The 24,047-nt window shown below is 34.7% G+C and overlaps 1 protein-coding gene across 13 annotated transcripts in view; it reads right to left on the bottom strand.

Annotated features, from left to right (window-relative positions):
* The window catches only part of DGKB (diacylglycerol kinase beta), a 755,291-nt gene that overhangs the window by 515,163 nt on the left and 216,081 nt on the right, over positions 1 to 24,047 (bottom strand). For all 13 annotated transcript variants that reach the window (XM_032760162.1, XM_032760169.1, XM_032760230.1 and 10 more), the window contains 4 exons: positions 21,710 to 21,827; positions 19,224 to 19,312; positions 19,024 to 19,140; positions 9,479 to 9,577 (listed from right to left, as the gene is read on the bottom strand). In XM_032760162.1, coding sequence (XP_032616053.1) covers positions 9,479 to 9,577; positions 19,024 to 19,140; positions 19,224 to 19,312; positions 21,710 to 21,827 — 423 coding nt within the window. The remainder of the gene's footprint in view (positions 1 to 9,478; positions 9,578 to 19,023; positions 19,141 to 19,223; positions 19,313 to 21,709; positions 21,828 to 24,047) is intronic.

The following is a 24,047-nucleotide window of genomic DNA, read 5'->3' as shown; positions in this document are numbered from 1 at the left end:
ACTGGATGGAAACGACTTGCCCACAGATCAGTTCATGTTAGAACTCTGGACTCTAGTCTTCTACACTTTCTGGCTATCATTATTCTCTTTTCTTTCTTTCTCTTTTTTCTTTTCTTTCCTTCTCTTCTTTCTTTTCTTTTCCCTTCCTTCCTTCCTTCCCTCCTTCCTGCTCCCATCCCCTCCCCTCTCCTCCTTCCTTCCTTCCTGCCTTCCTGCCTTCTTTGCTGCCTTCCTTCCTTCCTTCTTTCCTCCCTTCCTTCCTTCCTTCCTTCTTTCCTCCCTTCCTTTCTCTCTCTCATAAATCTTCCACACTTCTCTTCTTTTCTAAAACTTTTCACTGGGCTCTCTGGAACCAGTGTGCAAAAAAACAAATTATCCTTTTCTTCTCTAAATGATTGCCACTTTTGCTAATAACACTTCTGAAAAGGGGCAGCTCGCTCTCTCAATCCTTACAAGTGCTATAGTTTTAAGGGCAATCTCTTGGCCTTCCATCAAAATTACCATTTGTCCGGCTCCAAAGTAGAATCTCTTTACACTTGAGGTTCATGAAATCTAATAGTTCTCCTCTCTACCCTTATTCATTACTGTCAAGTAATAACTATTTTTAAGACTCTGCAACTATCCTGGGTTGTTTTAAGGATAATATCCAATAAACCATTCTCAGAGTTCCCTACTTTCTAACATCTAATGAACTTCCCCTGAACATCAGTTAAGCCACCCAGATTCATGGCTGCATATTGGATCTTACTATCATCTGAAAATAATCTATTTTGAAATCACGTCAAATCCTAATATTCTACTCTCTGCTACAGTCTTATCTCCCGGTTGCCTGATTTTCTCTCTCTGTTGGTGTCTCTTGACTATTCACATTGCAATCTCCCGGTGATACTCTCATATCTCTTCTGCTCCCTGCTTTACATTTACTTTACACCACATTGCTAGCAAAGCTGTCTTTCTACAACACAAAGTTAATCATTTAAGCTCATATTTATATTGGATAAAGCCAATCTCCTTGACAAGACAGGCCAGGAAGCCATTAGCTTGGACCTTGTATTTTCTCCCTCTCCAGCCTCACACACCCTTTGAAAAATATTTTGGAGTTTCATGATCACACTATGTACTCTCTTGTCACTGAGACTATTTATATAAACATCACTTTACATTTTCCTTCAAAATACCTATTTATGCTCAGGCATCTTTCTTTAAGAAAAAGTTTAATTTACTGTTTACCCTTGGGATGGATTAAGATTCCCACCTCTAGAGCCGCTGTAAGTGAGTATTTATCACACCATAATATTTAACCTATTTGGATGCGTCATCTAATTTACTCTGAATTGCAGGAGAGAAGAGAACTGCTCTTATCTGGATTTTTAGCTCCAGTGTCTTTAGTAAAAATTAATGGGAAGAAAAGAAAGAAGGAAGGAAAGAAGGCAGGAAGAAAAGAGGAAAGAGAGGAACAATAAACAATAGGAAGCTAGCACTGCAGATATTGTGTATAAAAATAATGCAATGATCTTAAAGGTACCTTTAAGAAATAAAAATAACAATTCGTATAAAACAATGGTTACTTATGTATCATACAACTTCAACTTTAAATAATCAGCATATTAACACTATGTCATTCATAATTCCAATTTATCAACATAAAATATTGATATTGACATGTAAAAAATGGCTAGGTAATTAACCCCTTTATTAGAGAATTAAGAACCTTGCTCTTCAAGATTGATCATGTTATTGGCAAGAACGTGGATGGAGCTAGAGGCCATTTTCCTTAGGAAACCAATGTAGGAACAGAAAACCAAATACCACATGTTCTCACTTATAAGTGAGAGCTTGATGATGAGAACACATGGACAGATAGAGGGCAACAACGACAGAGGGCGGAGGGTGGGAGGAGGAAGAGGATGAGGAAACATAAGTAATGCATAGTAGGCTTAGTACCTGGGTGATGAAATAATCTGTACAACAAGCCCCCATGACAAAAGTTTACCTATATAGGAAACCTGTACATGCACCCTTGAACCTAAAAGTTAAATTAAAATAAAGAATATTGTTTTTAAATTATAACACAAAATGTGTACCTACAGAAAACAAAACTAAATCATGGAGGTGAATACAACAGAAATGATTTTTGTGATAATCTGCTGATCTTACTCTTCAAAGTTTAAAATGTGATTTTCTCATGAGATATCTCAAGTCTTCTTTTGTTGATGGTGGCAGAATTAATTGAATAAAAGCCCCTCCAAAACTGAAAAATAATTACATAAATATGTGCACTCTTAAAGAGCCACTTTACCTCATCATAAAAATTATATAAAACTTAGAATGAATGTAAAACTACAATAAAATTCTAGAGAAACTGATCAGATTTGTAGCCTCCTATATGAGATTACGCTAAAATCAAAGAGATTCTATAGGCCTATTTCATCGATTTCTGTGACCTCACAAATTTACGTACTACCCAAAATAATTTCAAAAGTATGAACTTAAGCCATTACAGAGAAACAGAAGAGAAATTTAAGAATAGAATAAAGTTATATAATAGCATATACAAACAAATAACATGCATTCCAACATCATAGTTCAATGTTAGTATAAATTTAATTCTAAGCTTAAATACAAAAAAAACCCATGATGGTAATCACACATGAAGTCTAAGAGATAACATCATGATAAACAGAACTGAGAAGAACTTTTGTCAGGTAATGAAGGACATTTCCAACATATCTTTTTTTGTTAAAATAGGGAGTTTTATATGATTAATTTTAAAAAATCCCTTTCAATGCAGGCTGATGACATAATTGTTGAAGCCCAATTTAATTTAAGCGAAACTGCGAAGGGCTAAAACAACATAGACTACATCTGTCTTGAGTTAGGGGTAAATTAGAACATAGAAGAGTGAGTGGCTTGCATATGGCCTCATTAGGCCATATTCCATATGAGATTATTAAAATTTATTTGCAATGTCACTTTGTTTTGGATTGGCCGGCTGAGATTTCAGTGTGTTATCTGCAGCAAGAACCAAGAATACATTTTTTAATAGATTCTGTTAAAGGCAGAACATCTGTTTTGACAATCAATTGGGAAGGGTTAATGGCCTTTTATAAATTAAGCAGCTTATCATGAGTCTCAATGAGTTGGGATTCATCCTACATTTTTTTGGAAGTACAATAAGGGGAGGATTTAAAGAAATCTACCTTTGTAAACAGTTTCTGACCTCTTTTCAATATGGCAGTAAATGAACTATAGCTATAATTGTTACCAGAACTTTTTTTTTAAAAAAAAGCATTCTAAGTACCTAAACACAGTCATGGAAAAATCTTGACTAAATCCCACATTAAATAAATTCTAAGTAATATAGGTTTTTGATAGTACTTTCAAAAGGTACTAGAAGCCAATTGCAACCTCAGAAAACTAATTATATCTGATGTAGGGAATCATTGTTTAATTTTTATTTGAATGAAAAAATCATATGATAATGATTTTAATTTTAGAGTAGTTGATTTTAACCAATTTTTATGGCAATAGCCATTATCAAGGCCAATTACCTGCGAAAGCCATTTATAGTGCATGCTTATAAAAAGCATTTCATCAGTGCAGAGGAGATGCTTACCTTGCTAATCTCTGGAAATGGTGAGCATATATCTACTGAATCATTAACCTACAGCTTATAACAACTGTTGGGGAGGAATGGGAAGGCCGAGAAGGGTGGTACAATTTTTTTTTAATGACCCTGGAGAAGGTGTTCTAAAATATGAGAAGACAATGGCTATGGATCTTGACCTTGTGGTATGTCATTAAGATACAAGGCTATGTGAGCTTCAACCAGAAATTAAGGATCCACGCTGTATTTATAGAGGTCATTCAATAACCAATTCCTAACTACAGAGTCAAAGACTAAGGAAAAAATAAAACTAGGCATCTTAAGTTCTCTAATATTTTCTATAATGTGATAGAGATAATATCAATATCCACTTTGTATTAACTGAATCTGAACCTCATCTGCTCCTCTTAGAGAAGATTAGCATGAGAAACTGGGGCATACAATTTCTTAAAGAGGAAACTGGTATTACATAATAAAAAAACAAAACAACACGATATATGTGAGGACTAACGATTTGCTTTAAATGAAGGGCTACAGGTCATGCAGTGTGAAATTATTCCGGGAAAGTTACTGGAAGTTCACAGACTGAAAAGGCTCAGAGCCTATCAGCTGGAGCAGATTAAGCAATTTTGTGGGCAGAACAGTTTCATTAATTTGTTTGAAGTATGATCATTTAAATAGCTAATGCGTACAATTGTCAATATTTTTATTCCATGACGAGAAAGTAACCTTTTAATTCTGACTTAGCGAGGTGGGCAAAATTTTAAAGCGAAGTGATTTAGATTGATTTACTAACACATACGAGACCCCCAAAGGCTTGAGAGAACAGGTGTACTTAAAGAATTACAAGCAGTTCAATTATCCTTGATTTCTAGTGCATAAGGTACTATATGAGGGAATGAGTAGGTTGATCCAGTTAAAGACCCCTGTTTACTGTAATAGAGTGTTTGGGATTCAAATAGGGAATCACCAAAAATATTTTATGAGTGAGAGAGACTTATGATATTTGCATTTTTTGAAAGTTGACCCAGGAAGCAGGTTGGGGTGTACAGAAAGGAGGTAGTTCACAAGAATGCTACTGGGACAATCCTAGAATAAAATTTGTGAGGCTGGTATACAAGACAGTCACAGTTGGGCTGAAGTAAAGAGACAGGATTAAGAACATTAGAATAGAATGAGTAATCTTATATTCCAGATGAGAAATCAAAAATGCTACTTAGGTTTCTAGTTTGGGAAAGTTGGGGTGTGAAGGTTTCAGTAGCTGAGATACAACAGATAAAATCTCTCTATTGGGATTTGGAGAAAATCTCAGAGCACAGCTCTGGAGTGATAACCACTCGGGCTCCACTTCTAAATTGCCATGTACTACTCATGGGACACTGGGAAATTTACTTAACCTCTTTGTTTCTCAGTTTCCTCATATGTGAAATGGGAACAATTATAATATTTATCTTATGCTGTCACTGTGAAAACAAAATGAATTCATATATTGTGTTACTTATAACCATACCCCTTCATAATCTCAATTCCTACCTCACCCACTCTCAACCTGACACCATTAACCTTGATTCCATCAACCTTTGACTTCACTGTAATTTACAATGTACTGTTTCTAAAATCTATTACTGTACCTCATATTTAATGTCCTTACTTCCCTCATTTCCAGCTTAAATTCCATGATTAAGCCTTACAATTACTCCTTCGCATATATTCTCAACTCTCTGGCTGCCCTCTCTGTACATCACATTTGCCAAAAGACACAGTCACATGAAGACTGGGCTATGCCTATTCCATTCATAAAGCTGGAATGTAACTAGATAAATATGACTGAATGTGAGTAGAGAAATATATTCATCCAAGCTGACTGGAATTATATACTAAATGGATGATTATTAACTAGAGGTAGCTGCTCTTTTCTCCTTGAAAATCACGCTGTTGCTTTGATCAATTTTGTTCCCACTTTCCTAGGCGACACAGGCTTCTTACACATCTTGCACCATCCTCACTCTAGCTAATGACCCAGGTTTCTATTTCTTTGAGAAAATAGAAGTATTATATCTTTTTGCCATTGTTTCCCCTTCAACACAGCACAGATTGTTCCTTTTAAAATATAAGTCAGATAATTTCTGGTTCTGGTCAGAATCCTCTAATGGCTTCCTATTTTATTCAGAGTAAAGGCTAAAGATTTTACAATGGCCTAAATTGTCCCACCCAATATAAAAATTGTATTATATCTTTGAACTTCTATTTTTCCTCCTATACACTCAGGAGTGTATTTTTCCTCCTATACACTCCTATACACTCAGCCACTAATCCCCCCAATGCCTTTGAGATCTGTCAAGTGTCTACTGCCTCAGAATCTGTTGGTGAAGTTCTGTCCCCAGATAGCCACAGGGGTGACGCCCTCAAATCACTCAACTCCACTCAACTGTCTCTTCAGCGAATATCTTGACTGCCTCTTTTATCACTGCAGCCCCAACATTTCTTCTTTCTCTGCTTTAATTTTTCCCTTTACATTGAAAACAAAACCAGTACTTATTTATTGTATATATTTAAGGCATATGATTACTGTACAATTAATGTTTTGATATTGTTAAACAGAAATTATCAAAGTCCATTGTTTTGGACTGAGCTCCTATGGGAGGCCCCAATAGATCAGACCAAACCAAAATGTAAACCAAACTTTAGTACAAACAACTTGTACTAAAGTGTCACATAATCAAGCTGAAATTTTAAGGAAGCAAACTGATCCCAGAACACATCAGTTGTTTCTAAAAATGTGAAATTCAAGTCTACCTGACTTGGTATAATAAGGATGTAACCTCTGCTTTAACTCTTTACCCAAAGAGTAACCTGAAGTAACATGATGTTAAACAATCAGCTTTTGTTTTGTATTATTGTGTTTTCTTGTTCCCACCTTACAAAACCCACTGTTTTATGTCTAGTGGGAGCTCTCCTTCTACTCTGCAGAATTGAGGCTGTCCTAATTCATGAATAAATGCCAATTTGATCTATAAATAAATTTGCTGTTATTTTGTTTTCAATAGCGTAAATATTCATAGTGAAATGATTATTATAGTCAAGCAAATTAACATATCCATCTCCTCATATAGTTACCCTTGTGTGTGTGCATGTGTGTGTGTGTGTATGTGTGTTAAGAGCACCTAGCCTCTTGGCAGATTTTCAGTATGTTATACTATATACATACATATATATATATATATATATATATATACACACACACATATTTTTTTTTGAGACAGTGTCTCACTCTGTCACTCAGGCTGGAGTGCAGTGATGCAATCTTGGCTCACTGCAACCTTCGCCTCCTGGGTTCAAGCGATTCCCTTGCCTCAGCCTCCTCAGTAGCTGGGATTACAGGTGCCTGCCACCACATATGGCTAATCTTTTGTATTTTTAGCTGAGATGGGGTTTCACCATGTTGGCCAGGCTGGTCTTGAACTCCTGACCTCAAGTGATCCACCCACCTCGACTTCCCAAAATGCAGGGATTACAGGCGTGAGCCACCATGCCCAGCCATGTTATACAATATTAGCTATAGTCATCATACTGTACATTGGATTTCTACACTTATTCACCTTACATAACTGCAACTTTGTACTCTTTGACCAACATCTCCCCACTCCTCCCCTCTTCATATCTTCAGGAATCAACATTCTACTCTGTTTGTGTATTTTAGTACAACCAGGTACTAAATAATTTATTTATTTTTATTGTTTATTGTCTACATTACCCCTACTGGAATGCAAACTCCATAAAAGTAAAGATTTGTCTTTGCTTTTAATGTTTTCTTTCCTAACTATAATACTGTTTGGCACACACTAAGCATGCAATGAATATTTACTGAATAAATTAAATAATATTTTAGCATAGTCTCTGGGATAGTATATATGCTCAATCAAAAGAGCTATAATTATTGTAGTAGTAAATAATAATATATTGGGTATGTTGCACTTAAAATAATATGGTTCCTGCAGGTGGCAGTTCTAGGTTTGGAATTTAGGAGCATGAGCTGAATATAAATTAACATGGTAATGCAATCAACTGAATAAACAAGATCTTATCGAGAAGAATACTAAGAGAGGAACGCCATGACATAGGAGGGTAGAATCCAGGGATGCACTGACATGGGCGTCTCGACGTTGTGAACCCAGGAAAGATACTGAAAGCAAGTATCCAGAGAAACAGAGAAAGGACCAGGAGTGAGGTATAATGGAAGTCAATGAAAGGTAGACATTTTGGAAGGATGAAATGCTCAATAGTCATCACACACTTCAGAGTAGACAGTACCACAAAAATGGTAAACAGCAAATGCCGAGATACAAATCATTATTAAAACTGTGGGGATATTTAATGATTAGAGATAAATCTTCAGAATAAAAATTGTCTAAAAATAGCAATGAAAGGTTTTTCAAGATTGTTCAAAGACAAGAAAATTCACGTAACACGTGCTCTTTACATTTGATTCTCTCAAAAAAAGAAGTGATAGCATAATAAAAAGAATACACCTTATGTTTGAATTTATATAACTAGAGGTTGACGTAAGTGGGCCAAGGAGGCAGACCCCAGGCTCACTGAATTGAGTGGGGTCTTGCACAGACAGATGGATAGTAGGAAGAAATCACAGATCTCATCTTAGAGTTAAAATCTGAGATCAAAAATGCATCTAAACCAGTCAAATTGCTGTATTTTAAAATAAGAATATAAATAATACAAAAATTCTAGATGTCTTCAAGACACTTAAATGAATAAAAACAACATTTAAATTAACCTAAAATGTAAAGTATTTTTATATGGCTCTCATTTTATTTAATTAATCTTATTTACCATACGATGTCTAATAAACCTTACATGAAGAAAGGAAATTTAGAATTAGTTATTGCTATACTCAGCAATATGGAGGTATTTTATTTTCCTCTATTTTTGTAGTTTGAGAAAATGAAGCATTTTTAATAATTTTGTGAAATAAAGGCATTTAAAATACAACCAGTATTTTACAGATAATTACAAAATGAATCATAAGTGGTACAAAATGAGTAATATGATTAATTTCTAGGTTGACCTTTAGAAAAGTATTTTTCTAACATTTCTTAGTTGTTATAATTTTATTATATCAAATGGAAGTTCCAGCCATTTAATTTCCATGTTGTTTTTCAAAATGAGAAGGGCATCATGGATATAAAATAGTTTGTTTTTTAAAATAACTTTAATTTTCGAAGCAATTTGGGTTTTGAATATGAATATTATTTGAATATCTGCTTCTCTTCCTACCAAGGTTCGTTCTTTTCATAGTTACTTTACTCATGCATTTTCACTTCTATATTTATTGAATTAAGTAATTATTTTGCAGGTAGTTAAATTTATTGTTCAATAAAAAATTTTTTTTAAAAAAACAGCTAATAGCAGTGCATAACTTTCTTCATGGATGTGTCATCATTTTAGGTAGCCTCTAACCTAGATGAGAGCCCTCAACCTTGCAGATATATAATGTGTATCTCCAGCAAAATTGCCCATAAGAATAACTTCATTATTCTGGGAAGCTAGATCTATAAAATATATAAAATGTTGAAGTGTTCTGCCTTTACAATTCCTGGTAAGTACAGCATGACTAAGTGAAAAAACCTGAGTCAGCGTCAGTTCAAGCATACTGTTCTAGAAAGCGTATTTTGACAGAAGGAAAAAGGAAATACAGTGGACAAAGGTGTTCTGTTTCAGAGTAACGACGTATTTTAGATCTATATACTTCTACCTTAATTGATGAAAAATTATCTCTAGAAGCTTTTAATGGTATATGATACTGATAAGTCACAGCAACCCTGAGTTATAGCAGAATGATAAGGAAAAACTCACCAGTACCACTGGACAGATTGTTGTGGGTGGTAAAATATGGTCCTTCAAAGGGCCACAGTCACATTCAGGTTTTAGATGAGAAGCACATTTATTATGCAGCTAGAAAAACAGAAAGGGGGATAGTATCAAATTCTACATGACAACGCCTAACATGGGGGAGATTATATTTCAATTGAGATACAGCAAACACATTAAAAGTACAATAAAGAAATTATAAGAACAAATAAACAGTCATAAAGGAATTTATAATACATTTGTCCTTATATATGTACCTTAAATAAACCATCTAGCAGCTTCTGTGACCCATTCTATACATTTTGTAATTCTCAGAAATGTTTATATTAAAAATGTACTTTAGGTTTTGCACAAAGAACCCTGATTTCTTTGACAAACACAAATTATTGTCCATTACAGTTCTTCCTTTGCTTATCTGATAGCATAATCTTGAAACCACTGTGCCTGTGTATGCTTTTTTTTTTTTTGACCCTCCTGTTTTCTCAAAGTCATTCCAAAGTGCACAGCTCAGTATGGGGCATAATTGATCCCATCATTAGTTTTAACTTTGTAATTCAATATGTAAATGTAACCAGAGATTCATCTCAGTAGGAGCAGGATATAAATAAAAGAAGATGATTATGATTATAAAAATTTATCTGTATATTGTATTTATCAGCTCAACGTTAAGTTAGTATATAATCATACAATGTCTTATTTATTTTTTAATATGTATGAGCCGAAATGAATATTTTTATTAACCTGCTCATAAGTTTACATTAAGGTGTTATAACATGGTGTTTTAAAAAATGATGTTTTAAAACTGAGATGGTAGTTTTTTAAAGAATTACACAGATTTGGTAAAATAATGCTTGCTTGAGGGCATCTAGAGATTTCTCCCTCCTGAACTATGCATTAATTTGATATGAACTCTTCATACTTTAGAAAAAAATATACATTTCAATAAGATAACATGTCATGTTCAAAACAAAAAAGAGCCACATTATTTTTCCATTTTGAATCAAAAGCTACCTCATTTAAGCCTTGGCTGCATTAATTTCCACAATATACATACCTTTGTGAGCAGTTAATTATCAACTAAGCATAGGAGTCTAATGAGTGTTGATTTATTTTTAGTAATAGAACAGTATCAAAGAGGTATTTCTGCGGTCCTAGAATCTAACACTGTTGTCATGCTAACTCCCTGCATTGGAGTTAAGGTGACTTGTACTATAATTAATGCCCATTAGGTTACATTACATGAAATAAAAGCATCTTTACATGTTCATCCATAATTAGCAGCTCTGCTTCTCAGAGGCATATAAACTTCTCTATAAAAAAGTGATTTAATCGTATTAGGCACTACTGGTCTTTGTCAAGAGGCAAGAAGTGTTGAAGATAGAGAAGCAGCTGAATGCACAATAGAACTAAATAAACTCATACTCAGAGCAAATTAAAATGTATAGTTTCCTCAAAATAAAATTAGTGACTGGTTTAAAATGTATTATTAATTTATTGGACCTAGTAACTAACTTTCTTAGAATGTGCCATGGCCATGGATGTTTGGATTTAGAGTTAACAGATTAGCAAGTGTTGGGATGGATCAATTTCCCCCGAAAGATATGCTGAAGTCCTAACTTCTGGGACCTTTGAATGTGAACTTAATTGGAAATAGGGTCTTTCTAGATGTATTTAAGTTAAGATGTTGGTTTAGTTGGACCCTAATCCAATGACTGCTGTCCTTATAAGAAGAGGGGAATCTGGACAGAGAGACAATGGCACAGAGAGAAGTCCATCTGATAACATAGGTCGAGATCTGAGTGATGCACTACAAGACAAAGAATTCCAGGGATTGCTGGCAACCACCAGAAGCTAGGAAGAAGCAGAAAAGGATTCTTCCAGAAAGCCTTCAGAGGGAGAATGACCTGCTGACATTTGGAATTCTAGCCTCCAGAGCTATGAGTGAATACATTCTTGTTGTTTTAGGCACCTATTATATGACATTTTGTTACAGCAGCCCTAGGAAACTAATAAACCCAGTACTATGAAAACTGCACTAAAACCAAAGAGAGATTATGGATCTTAAGACTATGCTGCACTATGGATGCCACACAGAAAGAGCTTTGGCTTTTTAATCTTGGGCAACTTCCTTAAAACTGAGAAAACAGACTCTAAGAACCCTCTACAAAAAACAGATCCAAGATAAAAATCTATTTGTGTTTACAGCAAGAAAGTGTTGAAATATTACTCTCGATTACAGTGTAAAGCTAAACACGTGACTCTGAAGGCCACAGGGGCAGGACATACTGAGTCTTATGCCAACACTGACTACAGATGCAGTCAGAGGCCTCAGCCTCCTCCACGCCTCCATCCATGTGTTTCCAACAATTTGTAACTGATATGGTAAAGGACGACTAAGCTCTCTGTATAGTTATTTGAGGGTTACTGATGTAAGAAAGGATGGCAAAAATAAAATTAATTTAATGATAGTTTGGGGGCATTTAGGCTAGTTTCCCAGATGGAAGGAAAGAATCGAAGACTCAGATAGAATCATGCAATAGATGAGCTTACCAGAGTGTGTGTGAAGGGGCAACTCTATATTGGGATTTGGGAGTTTCAGAGCATAGGTACTGACAATTGATCCCATGAAATTCTGGCCTTTGCAGAGCCAAATAAAGCTAGTATGGGATTTCCCAGTTTGATTGCCACTGTGGTCCAGATCCCTGAGTTGTGTCTAGGTAGTCGTAAGGCACTCCCCCAGACATAGTGGGATCTATAAGTTTAGTAACCATACTATCATCTGTTAAACAGAGTCACACAATGCAAGAAAATTCTCCTAACCAAGAAGTCTGTATTTGATAACATGCAGGAATACCTTATGCTTGTATTAAGACATTATGATGTTGTTTGTAGCCAACAGTGTTAAAACCGAGGGCATCATGTTAGGAGTACGGATCATTTTAAAAGTCATGAATCAAATTTGTATGACAGGTTTAGTTTATGCATCATATTTCTTGGAGATATATTTGAGGAAAAAATATACAATGTGAAAGCCAATGTGAAAAATCCGTATCATTTTCAGGACCACCTATAAAGTGTAAAAGTGAATATCATTTTTGCTGTGAACTTAAAATTGCTCCAAATCATAAAGTCTATTTTAAAAAGCAAAAAATCAACAAAATTATACAATAGAATTCAAAAGCTACAAATTTTTTTCTTTAAGATACTGGTAATATTTTGTTTCCTGATCAGGTACTGCTTACAGAATATTCACGTGGGGAAAATTCATTGGGCTCTGCCCTTTGGATATAAATGCCTTTCTGTATGCACATTTTCCGTCAATGAAAAGCTTTTTATAGTTTGAAAGAATGAATAAGACTTACTATGTGATAGCACAACAGGGTGACTACGGTCAGTAATAATTTAATTGTACATGTTAAAACAACTTAAAGAGGGTAATTGGATTGTTTGTAACTCAAAGGATAAATGCTTGAAAGGATGGATACCCCATTCTCCATGATGTGTTTATTTCACATTGCATGCCTGTATCAAAACATCTCATGTGCCTCATAAATGTATATGCCTACTAAGTACCCATAAAATTAAAAATAAAAAAATTAAATAAGTGAATATTATCAACAATAAACAGTTGCTTAAACTTGTCATCATATTTTGTGGACAAGAATATAAGAAAAAGACACAGCTGAGTCCTTCTCAGTGTAAATAAGATGCTGAAGGCTGACAATTGTTTTAAAGATAACCTATAACCAAATCAGCAAAATCCTAAACACCGAGGTCCTCATCAAGAACAGAAATAAACTAGAGCATTGAAGATGCTGCCTCTTGGGTAAAATAACCAATAGCGCACCAGAGAAAATGAACTGTTTACTATTTAAAATTTAAAAACACATTTTTGTTCCGTTATCTTTGTATTTTTTTCAAGCTAAGGCATAGAAATCCTTAGCTCATTTTTAAACATACACCCAGAAATTCCCATTCATGTTAAGGGATTCAGTGCCATATGTAGGAAAATCATATAATAGCAACCAGCTTTTCCTGGAAGTGGATTAAACACTTGGAAATAATTTCAGAGTTTATGACAACTTCCAGTAGCACCTAATTTAGAGCCAGATCTATGTTTATTAGAAAAAGCTGTCTCAAGATAGAAAGAAAAAGAAAGTGTGTGCATGTCTGTGTGCATGTGTGCCGGCATATAGTTCTACGGGTGGAGTTGAGAAGAGTGGCTGTGCTGGTCAGAGAAGAAAATGGAATCTGAGAAGTCAAAAGGAGGAAAAATAGAAAATAAGTGTTCATAGGAATTTAGAGGAAAATAAGAAGAGAGATAAGCCATTCTTCTAAAGAAAAATTTGAAGGCCTGATTTGGAGGCATATATTTATTGGTTTACCCATTACACTGGCCCCTAATATTTTGCACTTTGGGGTGCTTCCTAAGACTGGCATTTACTGAAGCAGAAATGTTTCCATGGCATTGGAAACCTTTAAACATTGTTAGGAATTTAGTATCTTAATAAATACTATTGTCTCTATATCATAGCAAAAGTTAGTAATTCATTTCTATGAAATAGGTGTTCTTTTTTCAAGCCTAAATAAAATGCCTCAACTTCCCATCCTGGTGAGTCCTGCCTGACCAGTGAGAGCTTACCTTGACCAGCAATGATTCACAACATGTTACACAAAGAAGGTCAAGAAAAAGCACTTTCAGAAGAAATGAACAGGTATAAGCAGTGGGATATTAAGGATGTTAGTAATCAAGACAGAAAAGAGAACTGAGGTAAGTATTTTGCCTGTCACAGAGGTTTGAAATATAAAACACAGCCACTGGTTGCCTAAATATCAGAAGGCAGTTTTCCACTGACCTTTCCTAAGCTTTTCTTATTTTTAATTTTGAAGTGGCTAGATTTACAAATGAACAGAAAATTTCATTCTAAGAGCCTAACTTTATATCTTCAAGATGGCCAACTAGTAAATCAAGAAACCACAAGTATGAACTCAAAAATGGGTTTGAAAATGGATTCTTAAGTATTCATTTAAGTTTACTTGCATATCTGATGGAGATTTGAGTATTACAGGATGATATTATAAAACAAAACTTAAATAGGACATATGTTTGAAATTTAATATTCTACTGTAAGAATAGCATATCAGAGATTAAAGTGATCTTACAGAAGACTTTTCTACACTCAGTACTTTGTCAAAAACTTCAGGTGATTAGGAAAAAATGTGTGACATGAACAAACAACAGGAGTGGACTATAGTTAACAGTGCAAACAATGTTAGCCTGTGGTGTGAAACCAATGGAGAGCATTTGAGTTTTTCCTTTGGATGTGGAATATAAGTACAGAAACTATTCAGAATCAAGATATATTGGTGTCAAGAAAAATTTCAAGGAAGACAGGTAACCTAACTTGTTTCCTAAGGTATGATTAGAATTTAAGATAGGTGCATTCAAGGGAAGGGGATGAACAAAATAGTAGGCATGAGGGAAACATGGCCTCCCCAAGGGACTGTCAACAGAAATACACAGCTATGGCAGAGGGTGTGTGTAGAAGAGGAATATTATATACAGTTATGTTTAGGTTTGATTCTGATTTCTAAAGAACTAAAAACCAACTTGATGCAAGGGGTGTCGAGGGCTGCATTTATTATCACAGAACTATTATAGATTGCTAAAGAAGGCATATAACAAACTAGTATTTTCAGAAGATCTTTCTGGAGGTGGTGTGCAGCCTGCATTATAGGAAAAGTACCTTCTGTTAGGGAGATGAGCCAAGAGATTTTGACTCTAATCTAGTCAAGAGGTGCTAAGAGCTTGCACTAGGGCTGCAAATGTGGAGACAAAACCTTAAATCTGAGAGAGATATTTTAAGTAGGAAACGACAAGACTCAGTGACAGGTTGTGTACATGAGATAAAGGTAAAAGACAAGAGTAAAAAAGTTGATTTCTAACTTTTTTTTCCAATGACTGGAAGCATGACAGTACCAGGTCTGATAGAATGAGAGTTGTAGTAATAGTCTTTGGGAATGAAAATCAGTCAGTTGGGCTTAGGATTTAGTGAGATTCAGGACCACAGGATTCTGGATGTTTTTTTGAGTGCATGCAGGTGCTGTTCTGACTCAGACCGGGCAACTAGCCATCCTTCTACAGGTGAGAGAGAAATGACATAAGTGTTCTTCATGGAGTGCCCTCTGGAAACCAGGGATTGGTTATGTGCACCCAAATGTATTTCATAATACCCACAAATATAATTGTTACTTACTAAGCACTTAATATGTATGAGGTCTTGTCCTAAACATATCTACACAGATTTTTTGCCCCTTTAATCCTCATAATAATCTAATAACTTAGATATCATTAACTCCATTTGACACATTAGGAGATTTGTCTGAACTGGTTACATAAATGGCCCAAGATGGCACAACTAGTAAGTGAGGAGATGATCTTAAGAATCTGGTTGGTCTGACTTACAACAGTCAAGTTATTTCCAAAAGTCATATATAAAAGGAAGTAATGGCTTTTGGACAAACCCTGAAAGAAAGCCAAGCTTCATTCTTTCTGTTCCTCTCCACAATATATTCTTCATGGAACCCATTCAGATAGGCCTTTCTGAAGCCAGCACTGGCAGTGCCATATCCCATTACTCCCATAACTTCTGCAAGCTCTTTGTTATGTTCATAGTACTTTCTGGAAAGTGTAAGAGCAAAAGAAAGTACATTCAGTTGTTTAAAGGCAAGCAGTAGTAGTAGATACTCATCAGTCAAGAGCAGATCAATTTTATGCTGAAATTTTCATGCAATGGCTCAATAGAAAACTATAAATACTACTAAATACATAAATGTTCTGAGGTGAATATATCCTGTTTAGCCAAGGCACAAAATCAATAATTAAGTAAATGCGTCCCTAAAATTGCTTAAAATTAAAAATCCAGAACTGGGTAGAGGCTGAAGTGACTTTTGAGAAGCTGATATAGTCTCCTGGATATATGATAACTTTTCAAAAATTTGCACAAGTTGTGTTTTATGAACTTAATACCTGTAAGACCCCTGGAGCTCATGGTTTATAGAAAATAAGGCTGAGGATGGCTAGAAGTCTCAGGACCTGAGAGAGCTTAGTAAGACGGTAGCTTTTTTTTTTTTTTTTCTTTCTGACTCTGCCTTAACTCCATCAGAGATTCCTGGTTAGACTTGTTTCCTGAATAGAACTTTGAGATTGATTAATTGATTGATTTATTAGTAATTTTGAACTTGGGGATTTAAGACACTTGCTGTTTATGTTGTGCTTTGCCATAATGACAAAACAAAATCACATTCAGCTATTCAATGGTATTTAGTGTAGGAACAAAATATGAAGGGTATATTGTCTTACCTGATTTGGGACATACAATATTTAGATTTTTAAAAGTACAGTTTATTGAAAAGTGATATCCTTTTTCCTGTAAAAGAAAGTGCCTCTTTTCTTGTAAGGCTAGGATCAGGATCAAGACCAAAGAAAAATGCATAACTTGTGAGTGGTAGGGCTAGGTGTGGATTCTGGAGTACCAGATAAAAAGAACTATTAAAACAAAAAGGAAGAGAATGAGAAAAACAAAATGGAATATAAAACAAGGAAAGGAAGAATTTTAAGATGCTTTGTGTACCAATAAGAGATCACTAGCAATGGTAACTTTGAGGACAGTGGTTCCCATGACTAGAAAGGGTAGAAGACAGACTTCATGGAGATTAAATAGAGAAAGAATGAGAGGATTCCAATACAGAAAATTCTAACAGCTTTGAAAGCTTTTCCATTAGAAAATGCAGCAATGCATGTTTTTAGAGGGTTCAAACTGAATACACACTTAAAAATATTGATTTTTTTAAGAAATAAAAAAGAAAATATGAATAATAAACCTAAGACAATATGTTTGTAATTTATGAAGAATAGGAAAAAATTGGAGATACAAAGAAGAAATTATTTCTAATATTCTCTCATCTCAGCTTATGTTAAAGTTAAGATATAACCAGTGAAATATTCACTATATGAAAAAAATAAGAGAAAGCCCCCTACAAGGTCTGAAACAAAAACTACGTATTTTTGTAAATGCTTAGCAAAAAAAAAACCCTGATTTTAAAAAATGTACATGAATGTTTTTAAAAATGAAGTAGTTATGATCTTCTTAAAACTGAGAATTCAATGTTTGAGTAATTCATGTGTAAAATTTGAATCATCGTTAGACATTTTATTATACTAACAAAACACTTTTAAAAAACTATCTTTCATAATTGAGAAAATTTCAAATGTAAACATAATTTAACCAATAGCTGAAAATGATTGCAGAAAATGTGTTCATTTAAAGGCAAGTACTTAATTGTATTTTTGAAAAGTAAGTCAGTTGTTTTTCTCATCATTCTGTATGAGTGTGCATGTGTGTGTGTGTGTTTGCATGTGTGTGTGTGAGAGAGAGAGAGAAAGAGAGAGCATTTAAGAGAATTGTTTAAGCCCTGGGTTGAGGGTGGGGCACTTGGGGGCACAGTAGAGACAGTTATTTGCTTAACTGATTCAGTGCCTCCTACTGTTTTATTCTGACAAAAGTAAAAACTTTAGTCCTGTAACACGAATACTCACTCTATGCTGGAAAACAAAACTTCAGCCCCATAAATATTTTGTACTACATTATCAAAAATAGCTACTATTGAAAATGTGTGATTCTAATTAACTTCCAGAAATTACACATATAACTGTAGAAGTACCATCTAACAAGTGCATTCATTCCAAAAATTTTTTCAAGCTAGATTTGACAGTCATTCAAACCAGGTGAAATTCCAGTGTCCCAGAAAAGACCAATTTATCTCTTCTTACTTAATTGTGAACACCATCAAGACTAGCATTTACATCAGTCTCTCTTATACCCCAATGTATGATTTAACTGAAACAGGAAGGCAACAATATGTTGGAAGAAGGGTAAGATGAATTTTTAGATGCATCAAGTCGTAAATAAAACACGGCCTACTTGCACTTCTATCTAGTCACGTGGTCAAGGACAATTTGCTTAACTTTTTTTGGTCTTAGAGTCTTCGCTATATACTTAAATCATTGAAGCTCATTGTTCATTTTTCTAACCGTTTTAAGCCCATAGGTTTTATGACTAAAATAAATTTACAATAAGCAAACCAGAAAATCCTTATTAAAGAGGGTTGTGGAGTAAAGGGAGAGCTGAGTTATACCCAAACAATATCCTATTCTCATTGCTTACTCCTAGCCATGGCCTCTGATTACCTTCCTGGGAACCTCTAGCACTCCATGGAACACAGTTTAAAAACCATACCATGGTATCATCTCTTAAGATTGTCACCAGCTCTAAAATTCTGGACTCTATGGGGACAAATCTGACCCTGAGCCTATCTCTTTGCAAACAAGCTGAAATAAGAAGTTTCCATGGTTTTATGCTTACACTGAGATTCAGGAAGCCCTTCTAGGGTAGGACTTTCAGAGAGTATGATATACACAGTCTTCAGTGTGGGTGAATGCTGGGATTTGTTTTCCAATTGTTACTCACTGTGATCTGACACCAAACACAATGCAGTCCTGTCAGGCCCTGGTAACATTTAACAGTTTTGTGGCACTTATCACACTTGGTTGGGCAGTTACCTTCAACCCAGTAATGGTGCATGACCTAGAACAGAATGACATCATTGTGATAAGAAGACACACCACATAATGGCCACCTTCAGAAAGCAAGCATGCACACAAACTTACATCAGTGTTCCTTTTGGACTTCACATAGGTCTTGATGCAAGAGGGAGGTGCTCGAGCCACACAGCGCTCATGGACTGTGTACTTGCAAACTGAAGGGAAACAGGTACACAAATTCAGATCTAATCCTGGTCCTGGTTGTAATTTTATAGAGAAAGAATGATATTAACAGAACCTCATTTCATATCCACTGCTCCCTAATCAATCCAATCAGGCACATCAAGGAGAAGTCCAAGTCGACTGTTTTTACCATGGAATATAAAAGGCCAATTAGTACAGGAAATATTATGCATGTGAAAAACCAAGGCTCCTCTATCATGGCATAGCAGGAAATGCTTAATTAAATCAGTCCTCACTCAAATTTTTCACAATAATTCCCAGATGACAAAAATATTAAAGACAAATTGATGACTGCCAAATGGCTTGGTGTCATTTGCTAGAAGGCAGAGATCTATATTTTACAAAGTATAGGCATGAGAGCAGCTGGTGGGTACGGGAATAAAAGCCCATGTGTTTATGCTATTTTGTCTCTTACCTAAATCTTAAACGGCTGATTAGTCTATTTCCAGAGAATAGATTTCATCATACATGCCAGGCCTTTGGTAAAAGGTCATCCTTCACTTGCTATCATGGCATCGTTTGTCCAAAAGCAACAGCCTTTGCTGGGCAGCATATTGTATACATATGCAAAAATTTATGTTACTATGCAAATGTATACATACACATAAGCAAATATATGTATCTATGTATACATATAACATGAGTCAGAAAACCAAGACATACATTTTTGGCACCTTCAAATTCTTTATGGTTTGAGTCTGAATATGATTTAGGGTCAATTACATGTGTTCTTTTAACAAAATGTTGGTTCCAGATTAAGGGTTCTAAATGCATAAATATGTAACACAATACTTAGAAATAACCATATAGCCTCCTCGATAAAAACAAAAACAAAAAACTAACCACTGCCTCAAATTAAAATGAAAAACACTAAATCCACATAATATTTATATAGTAAAACTCTTCCAAAATATTCATATCTGTGATTTTCTTTGACAACATGAGGGAGAAAACATGCTTTCTCTTCTCCTCCATATTAAAAATAATATTGAGTATCACATTCACCACACTAATCAGTAAAATCTTATGAGCAAAATTCTCATTCCTCATATAATATCACTCATCTTATTTGAGACCTATCATTTTGTTTTATGTGTTCTTATTAACAGACTCTACTACAAAAATTCCTTTTCTTAAAAATAATAGAACTTTAAAAACAAAGTACTTCCTTTGTATATGGAGAATGTTCTAGTGTAACTAACATGTAACTAACTTTCAAACGTAGCTGTCAGAGACTATGTTACACATGGCAAATTTCAGATAACTTTATTAAAATTTGTAAATAGTTCAGAAATCATATGCATATGTGGCACTAAAACATGGTATTAAATTTCATATAATACAGCTGAGAGAAAGGAACTTCTCAAACATATTACCAAAGAAGCTGCTAGCTAACGACAAACAAATAAACAAAAAACCTATAAACCATGGATGGTATGGAAGCCAGGTAAGAAATTAGATTTAATTAAAGGCACAACAATGGAATGTGTCTAATGAACTTGACAGTTTCAGTAATTTTGCACAAGCCGAAAAGGTTGGGGAGAGATAAATTGATGGATTAATGGAGAACTTAAATGAAGTGGGTATAATATCTACTCCTCTTTATCAGGACTATTGTGGATTGTAAAATTTTCTCAGGTAGATATGCTGTAGATTTAAAATTACTTAGGTGATTTTATAAACTAACTGTTATATACACTATAAGAACATTCTAATTGGCAGACCTGAGTTAACAGAATAAAATGAAAACTGCAAAGATGGGTGAACTGAAATTTTTTAAATGGCCACAACTCATTAATCATCAATGCTTTGCATTCCAATATCTATTAACCATATATGAAGACTTTCTTTCTGTTAGCATTAAAAATAATAGGCTTGAGGTGTAAAATTAGTTCGTATATCTTGCGATTTCTTAATTTTAATGCAAATCTATTTTTAATCAATTAATGTAACTTAAACAAAATACCCAAAGGAATCAACTCATTATAAGATGTTCATGTGAATAAAGTGACTAACATGTGGGGAGGGGGGGACGAATATGAATAAGATGTAAGTATGAAAAACTAGTGGAAATATTCAAAATAATCCCTGAAGAAATGGGAAACATGAATAAATTAAACTACAGTGGAAAGAAAATTGCTGAAGACTTGGAAAATGTCCTTCATTTTTTTCCAAGGGTAGGTTTTTCCAAAATAGAAGAAATTAGAGTAACCTAAACATTCAAAAACACACTACAGGAAAATATAAATTACATGTACAGAGACAGTCCAGATCAAATTTTAGGTCTCCATCTACAAATAAGACTATTCCATGAAATCGACCTTTCCTCACTTGAGGAGATGATGTCCAGGCAGAGGAAAGGTACTCACAGGAACAGCAGAGGCCCTGCTTCCCCACGCCAATCAGCATGTTCAAGCAAAGGTTGCAATAGGCAGGTTTGTTAAAGTGCTTCAGTCGCCACACGTGCTGTCCATCATCCTTCACGTTCTGCATGGGACGTAAGAGAAACAGATTTCACTTAATGAAATAAACAGTGAAAGACGTAAGTGCCAATAAAATTCAGAGCTGGACTGAAGCATCTGAAGACAATCTGTTATTTCATCCCTTACTTTCTCCAAGATCACCGCAGAGCCTTTAGAAAAACACATGTGCTCCAGTGAAATGAGATACTGCTAACAAATCACCGATGCTATAGCAACCCACAAAGTCTTGTCTAATATTAACAGCTCAACAGCGTACCCCAAGCCATCATCATGACCTGCCAAATGGACCAGGGACGTGATTGCCTCTCCTTTAAATACTTTATCCTTAGCACAATTCCATAAACAAATAAATAAATGAAGAGAAAGAGAAAACACCCTTCAGTGGAACAGCCTGATAAACAAAAACTTGCAAAGACATCATTAACCCTTGCTTACTGGTAGTAATACACAAAATTCATGATGGTGATCAGGTCATGTAAGGTGGCAGAGAATGGGATGGAATGGAAAACCAATACTAAAAGGTTAGTTATTGGTGACATTCTAGGGCTTCATTCGAGGAGTCCTTATACTATATTCCAATTTATATTAATATATTGAGTATGCCACAAATAGTATATTTTAAAAGATAAACTTTTTAAAGGATTTAATTATGATACCATTTTGTTTACCCCCCTTATAAAATATAAGTAGTTTAAATCTCACAGAAAGATGGTAAAAATATTAAAACTGTATTAATATTTATATTTATAACAATCACTACGGTTATTTGCCACAATACAACCTTGGGTTTAAATTAATTCCCACTTTAGCAAAACACTTTATTTTTTTTCTCTTCTCAGTAAAACTCTCTATATCATAATAGCTACTCCTGTAGGTGTTTAATCACAGCTGCATTGTTCAAGATTAAAATAAAATGAAATAATATGATGCTTAGGAATTTCTTGAACTCCTTACAAGAAGGTCAAGATATTAAATGAAATTATTATATATTATTACTTTTGCTACCATCATTTTCTCCATTAACATGTACTTTTTATAGTCTAATCACCAAATTATATCAAACATATTAACATTTATTGGTATTCTATTGAAAACATTATTTGCCACAACTTTTCAGGTTAGCCAAGTTGTCATATTTCTTGGAACACATTCACCTAATAATTTCTGAGCATCTTTTAAGTGCTTGGGCATTAACATTACTCCTGTAGTAGTGAGACAATATAAATATATTCAGATCATCTTGTTTCTCTTGATAACAAAATATTAATAATAATGCTCCTAACTACCTTTCCTATTCCCAGTCAAGGGATAAACCACCAGATTTGTAATACTAGAGAAAATCTATAGTAACTAATTCTTACATTAGAACCAGAAATGTCAAATTTGCATCATAACATGAAACATTAATGAAATGCTTCCTGGGTGATAATTCTCGGTGGGTCTCTTGAATTTCTTCATGTTTTGCAAACAGAAGCACTGTCCTTTCTTTTCTTTCTTTCTTTTTTTTTTCTTCTTAAGACTATCTTTTCAAAGATGTCTCAGTAACAAACAGCCTAGCCTCGGACAATAGAGACATGTCTCCCTCCTGAGGAGAGGGCCAGTTTGCTTACTCTACTTACAATACAATAAAAGTAATCATTCCCTTGTAGGCAAAGGTTAAATGGGTTTGTTTCCTACACATTATAATTCATTTAGTTTTCCCAAGTCAGGGTTTCCAAAACTTGATGCTGTGCACAACCATCAGTTGGGTCCCACTCTGTCGTTCCCATGAGACTTTGGAGGCAAGGTGAACTCAAACGTGAAGCTCCTGTTGCTTTCTTTGTTGTGAATAACAAAGTCCCCTGTCTCTGACTCAGGAGTCTCGTGTCCTCTGTCATCATCCATAAAACTGTGGCAAGCTAACACGTTAACTTCCAATAGGGTAAATTCTGGACCCTTTACAATTCTTGACATTGCTCAGATTTACCTTTCTGACACGGGGCTAACAAAGTCTCAACAGCTACAGCTACGCAGGTGTCATACAGAAAATTTCAGAAAACACAGGTGTTTCAATTTTCTTTCAAAACCGAAGAAATAGGCTTCGTATTAATTTCTGAATCTCCTGTTTTGGTTTGGGTGAGTCATAGATTTCTAGTAGCTTTATCACGTGAATAGACTACTTTATATATTTAACTTTGCTCTATTTTCAAAACTGTCTATATTTTAAAATTTATATCCCCTCAAA

Source organism: Hylobates moloch, unplaced genomic scaffold (genome assembly GCF_009828535.3).
Source record: "Hylobates moloch isolate HMO894 unplaced genomic scaffold, HMol_V3 SCAFFOLD_1, whole genome shotgun sequence".
NCBI lineage: Eukaryota > Metazoa > Chordata > Mammalia > Primates > Hylobatidae > Hylobates > Hylobates moloch.
This window is presented reverse-complemented; position numbering and strand designations above follow the sequence as displayed.